The sequence below is a fragment of the Chrysochloris asiatica genome, unplaced genomic scaffold (genome assembly GCF_000296735.1).
Source record: "Chrysochloris asiatica unplaced genomic scaffold, ChrAsi1.0 scaffold00140, whole genome shotgun sequence".
NCBI classification, from domain to species: domain Eukaryota; kingdom Metazoa; phylum Chordata; class Mammalia; order Afrosoricida; family Chrysochloridae; genus Chrysochloris; species Chrysochloris asiatica.
This window is the reverse complement of record NW_006408658.1, coordinates 3,966,347-3,972,775: the sequence shown is the minus strand read 5'-3', so window position 1 is coordinate 3,972,775 and position 6,429 is coordinate 3,966,347. Positions and strand designations below refer to the sequence as shown.

Here is a 6,429-nt window from a genome sequence, read left to right as displayed (position 1 = left end):
CCACTCAAGTTCTTTGTTTATTTGTACCTGTGAATTCTTAATGCAGAAATATTTAGATCTATTTTCCTTTGCACCTACCACTGCATCTTCTACCTGGCCAAGGTAATGCCTGAAAAAATGACAGTTAAACTGTAAGGAGTCTTGCAGATCTTCATTGAAGCTGAGGTTTGATCTCCTACTCATTATGCACTATGAGGTAAACTAACCTTACCAGGCCTCAGTTTCCAAATCTGCTAAGGATTAGATGAGTAAATGGATGCAAAGTGTTTTACAGAGTGCCTGACACAAAGCAGATGTTCAATAAGTGTTAGCATTTTCTATTTATTCATTTTTTCATATCCATATTGACAATTCACAATGTCAGTTGTCTGGTTATGGAAAGAAGTGTGATCCTGGAACTTTCCAATCTGCATCATTCAATCTCCTTTCTACAAAAATAAGAAAGGTCTTCAGATTCAGAACAGTCTTGCTCCTGCCTGGTACAGAACCTGCCTTTACTGACACCTGTTTTCTTCTTTCTTCTTTTTCTGTTCCTTTTCCTTTAGTTCTATTCTATATTTAAGCTCTTGATCACCTTCTGTGAGACTGAATAAAGAATGTGTATTGTAAGCAGTTGGGAGAGGTCAGAAATGACCCAAGTTGGTCAGTTCTAGGCCCCAAGAAATCACAGTTCTAGAAGGGAGTCAGGCATGCACAGAACAAGCTTTAAGGCCAAATGTGGTATATTAAATATTGGTACAGAGGGGAGGCTACTGACCTGCTTGGAGTCTTATAGGAAGAGTTCTTTACTGTACTGCCCTAGGAAATGTAAGACTCCTTCCTAGAGTGCTATCACTATGTTGCACACCTATTCAGCATCTTTGTGACCTTCACATATCTATGACTTTCATGTCACAATTTCTACAAGAAAGGACTTTGAGAGCAAGCTCTGCATTGCTGAGTTAGGAGTTGGAGAGGAAGAAGGAAGAAAAAATAATGTTGTGTTCCTGAACTTAAACTTCCAAAGACAGTTGCCTTATAAACATGAAATATTTCTGCCAGACAAAAGTCTGCACCATCTGGGTTTCTAGACTTCCATCCACTATGAGGTAATGAGGGTCCTGGTATGGCACTCTAGAATAGGTGCTGAACTGCTAACTGCACAGTTGGGAGTGCCAACCCACCCAGAAAATTATGAGTTGGAACTGACTCAATACCACACAACAACAACAATAACAATGTTATAATGAACATGAACAAACTCAAAAACATCCAACTGATAGGGGAATAGACAATCTAATCACTCCAACAAGACACTGGCTATGGTTTGCTTTTAATAATTGAGTGGTGGTGGTGCTTATGTGCCGTGGAGTGGGTTTCAACCCTGTACAGGATTTCCAAGGCTGTAAATCTTTACAGAAGCAGAAAGCCTCATCTTTCTCCCTCGGAACAGCTGGTAGTTTCGAACTTCTGACCTTGTGGTTTGCAGCCCAATTCATAACCACTACTCTACCAGAGCTCCTTAATAATTGAGTACATACTGTACGTAATGTGTGAGTTCTGCCATAATAAAAATGTGAGTAAGTATAATTGTTGTTGTTATTGTTAAGTGCCATCTAGTCAATTCCAACTCCTAGTACCCCTGTATAGGGTTTCCAAGGAGTGGCTGGTGGGTTTGAATCACTAACTTTATGGTTAGCACTCCAGTGTTATCCTACAGTGCCACACTGGCCTCCAGTGAGTACAATGCGAGAGGATTAATAATGTCACTGTGAGTGAGTTGAACCATAGACATGGTTGTGTAGAGTCTATGAGTATGTGTGTAGGAGTATTGCACAAGTGAACAAATTGGTGTGCACACCTAAATATGTAAGGGTATGTAAATGTTTCATATATGCCAATGTAGACTGATATTATGAACATGATAAGACATATATATTCACATGTAAGTTAAGAGGAAATATATGAGAATGTTTGTACACAAGAGGGTAAGATTGTGAGAAACATAGAGACTTAGTGAATGTTTTGTTAGGTATCAATGACAGTTGTAAAGGTTCATGAATTGCCTATGTGAACAGTGGGAACTTTGTGAATATGTATGTAAAGGTGGGAAAGTTTATATTTGGAATAATGCCTGCTCATTGACTGAATGTTAGGACACAGAATATTTAGAAAATAACTCACTATATTTTTTCAAAAATATGAACAGCCTTGTATGTTTGCAAAATCATATGGTGTGTTTGTTAAATTTGTTGCAGCAACTTGGGTAACCAATACTGACGTCCAGAGCAGTCACTTACTACTATATCCCACTATCACTGCCCCTCTCTCTCCCTGATCAAACACACATTGTAATACAAACTAGCTCTGGGAGGGGAGTGATCCCATTTATTAGTGACATTTGAATTTAACAAAATTTCAAGGAAATACATAAGTGTATGTCAAGAGCTACTTATATCTCAAATTTCTGTTGTTCTTTTGTAATATCTACCTGTGAATTATAGTTAATATATTTCTATTGAACTATACATCTAGAATACATATTAAAATATGAATAATACCATTCATAATTTTCCCTTTAACTAACTGATGCTTTTGAAATATTTGGTAATGTCTTCCTTCTTCTATAAAGCAAAAGAAAATCTTAGTCCAGCTTGTGGCCTAATAATCATAAAATATGAGGAAAAGAAGTTTGCCTACATTTTCCTAAAACCGGTGAATTCATGAATGCATTAATTTTCAACTGTATAGATGTCCTTTGTTGTTTATCTTACTCCCTGGTTTCTTCTCCTCTAGAAAGTGCAAGTCTCTGAATTCTCCAAGTTTCCATGCTTCAGAAATCTCCAAGGATAGTTCCAGAAGTCCCCAAGCCAAGTCAAACAGTCTGACTTTGAAAAGTGCCCTGGCTGCTTCCCACCATGGGGGTGTTCAATGTCACTCGTCCTGCATCCTTCCTCCTGACTGGCATCCCTGGTCTGGAGAACTCTCACTCCTGGCTGGCAGGGCCCCTCTGTGTTATGTACGCTGTGGCTCTCGGGGGCAACATAGTGATCCTGCATGCAGTGAGAGTAGAGCCCAGTTTGCATGCACCTATGTACTATTTCCTATCTATGCTGTCCTTTAGTGATGTGGCCATGTCAATGGCTACGCTGCCCACTGTATTCAGAACTTTCTGCCTTGATGCCCGCAGCATTGCTTTTGATGTTTGCCTAGTCCAGATGTTTCTCATCCACTCCTTCTCCATGATGGAGTCTGGTATTCTCCTGGCTATGAGCTTTGACAGATATGTAGCTATTTGTAATCCCTTGCGCTATGCCACTGTACTCACCAATGAAATCATTGCTGGGATGGGCTTCGCGATGACTGCCAGGAGTTTTATCACCCTCTTCCCTCTCCCCTTCCTCATCAAGAGACTGCCTATCTGCAAATCCAATGTTCTTTCCCACTCCTACTGCCTGCACCCAGACATGATGAAGCTAGCTTGTGCTGACATCACCATCAACAGCATCTATGGGCTCTTTGTTCTTATATCCACTTTTGGCATGGACCTGCTTTTTATCTTCCTCTCCTATGTGCTCATTCTACGCTCTGTTATGGCCATTGCTTCCCGTGAAGAACGTCTCAAAGCTCTTAACACATGTGTGTCACATATTTTGGCTGTACTTGCATTTTATGTGCCAATGATTGGGGTTTCCACAGTGCACCGTTTTGGTAAACATGCCCCACGATATGTCCATGTTCTCATGTCCAATGTATATCTCTTTGTGCCTCCTGTGCTCAACCCTCTCATCTATAGTGCCAAGACAAAGGAAATCCGCCGTGCCATTATCCGCATGTTTCACCGTATCAAGATGTGACTTTCCAATTTAGTTTTAAGGTCTGCTCTTCATTGTGGATATAGGGTATTATCAGTGGCATCATCATCATCATTATCATCATCATCATCATCATCATGGTCTATAAGATAGATAAGTGTAGACTGGAGGGAAAGAGAAAGGACAGGAAATGGTGTTAAAAAATAGGAAATGAGTTCAAAGTTGGTATACAGCACTAGATCCATAGAAAGATAAACATTGACAATAATTTAATGATAGACAACCTTTGAATATGAACCTTAATCTAAGCTAGGGATAGTTTCTGAATGAATAATAAATATCACTAGTATAGTAATAATTAATTAACTGTTTTCTTAAATGTTTCATGTTCTTTTCCATATTACTTGTATGCTTTAATTAATTGAATGTTCTTTAAAAACCTGTTGCTATTGTTTAGTGCCATCAAGTTGGTTCGAACTCACAGGAACCTTGTGTAGTGTTTCCAAAGAGTGACTGGTGGGTTTAAACTTCCAACATTGAGATTAACAGTACAGTGCTTATCCTACAGCACCACACCAGGACTGCCCACTGAGGCAAGTGGCTACCCTACATCAAGTATCCTGTCCTGGGATACAAAAGTAAGTAAGTTGTCCAGAGATAAGATGTGTGTCAGATCAGATTCAATCCTGTCTCTCTGTCTAATTGGTACCACTCTCAACATTACTGTTGCTATCCTTGCCTGCATAACCATTATCATATTCACACAATCATGGGATTTTGTAAATTAATCATGGTGAAATAATTATGCCTTCTTAGATCTCAACATAAAGTATAGTAACAAATATGATGCAGGAAAACTGGTAGATGTTGACATCTAGAAGAAGCTTCAGATTCTTCTATGTTTCCTCTGTCTACAACCAAATTCTAAATTCTCCCCAAGGAAAGCAATTTTCAATATATGAGCCACAGACTCTTTTTTCCCCACTGAGCAGGGACCATGCTTCCTCTGTCTTTCATTCCTGGGAATTTAACGTTCTCTTTACACAATGAACATAAAACATGTACGGAATTATATTCTTTTAGGATTTTCTGCTAAAAAAAAAAAGCCAAGGATATACAGATTTGACATTTATGACTTAGGTATCTGAAAATAATTTACTTATCTTCTTTTAGATTGTCTCTACTTACAGATCTTTTGTGTAATGCAGGAGAAGTTACACATTATTACTACAAAATATTCAGTGACTTAATTTTGGTGACTCGATAGTCTAAATTTAGACTAAAATAAAGGAGATGGCCTATAGGTCTAATCCAGAGAAACTGATCCTGAGGTCTCATAACAAAATAGCACACCTTTATCTGGAGTTTTTTCTCTGTAAATAGCTCTTTTGAAGAGTTGTTAAGGAATGACAGGTGTCAGAGGCAAGAAGCTATTTCTGACAGGAGATAATGGAAGTATTTGGAATCCAGGTTTACAAAAATGTCCATAAATCAAATTTAAAAATCATAATATATGTAACACTAATCCATTAAATGGAGTCCTGGTGTGGAGATGTAGAATAAGCACTGGATAGCTAACTGCAAGGTCGGAAGTTCAAACCCACCAGCCACTCCTTGGAAGCCTTATACAGGACCACTATGTGTCAGAAACAACTGACCACATTTCACTGATTCCTACCCCAGGGAGAGACTCTTGGTCTGACTTTGAAACCCAGTGGTGTAATAGAGGCTGAGACAAAAAGCAGAGCAATATGAGCCTTCTAGAAGAGCCATTCAACTTTTGCTACCCCTTCACAATTATAAAATAGCTGACACAACACAGTAGTTGAAGAGTTTAGCTGTCAACGGAAAGGTCAGCAGTTTGAACCCACCACCTACTCCATGGAAGAAAGATGTGGCAATCTGCTTCAATAAATACTATTGTTGTTACTGTTGTTAAATGCCATCAATGTGGTTCTGACTCATAGTGACCATACATAGGATTTACTAGGAGAAATTAGAGGGTTTGAACCACTGACCTTAAGGTTGGCAGTCTAGTACTTATCCTACAGCACCACATCAGGACCCAGTAAAGATTACAGTCTTGGAAACTCCATGTGCAGTTCTACTTTGTCCTATAGACTCACTCACTGTGAGTTGGAATAGACTCGATTGACAACAGGTTTCATTTTGGTTTTTCCAATTTTAAGAGTTGCCATTTTGTAGGGACTAAGGTAAAAGGCTGTTTTTTGGCTAGGCAAGTGCTTAAAAAAAAAAGCCACTCTGTCCATTTTTATAGCTCCTTTTAAAATAAGTCCTTTTCTTTCTTCTTTAAAAAAAAAACAAAAAACAAAACTTAAGTAGAAGCTCTTCCTCCTCTTTTTTACTTGACAAACTGTTCTTGGAATTTAACATTTTTCCACTATTGAAATGATAAAATGCCTGGATTCTGACTAAAAATAAAGAGAAGAAGCTCTGTACTCTCATTTCAGGTTCAACAGAGTTGCTTCTAATCTTGAATAATGGAATACTAAACATGGTTTGGCAAACATTTTTTTTTTTTTTTTTATAATTAAATGTTTTTATTTTGCATTGAGTGAAAGTTTACAGGGCACATCATCAGCTTAACATTCAACCATTCATATAGCTTGTTTCA

General features: G+C 38.3%; 1 protein-coding gene across 1 annotated transcript; it reads left to right on the top strand.

Annotated features, from left to right (window-relative positions):
* The first annotated feature begins 2,897 nt into the window (after positions 1-2,897).
* LOC102816918 (olfactory receptor 51I2-like) lies at positions 2,898-3,836 on the top strand. Its single transcript, XM_006870217.1, has one exon. The coding sequence runs from the start codon at positions 2,898-2,900 to the stop codon at positions 3,834-3,836; it is 939 nt and encodes a 312-aa protein (XP_006870279.1).
* Positions 3,837-6,429: the final 2,593 nt, after the last annotated feature.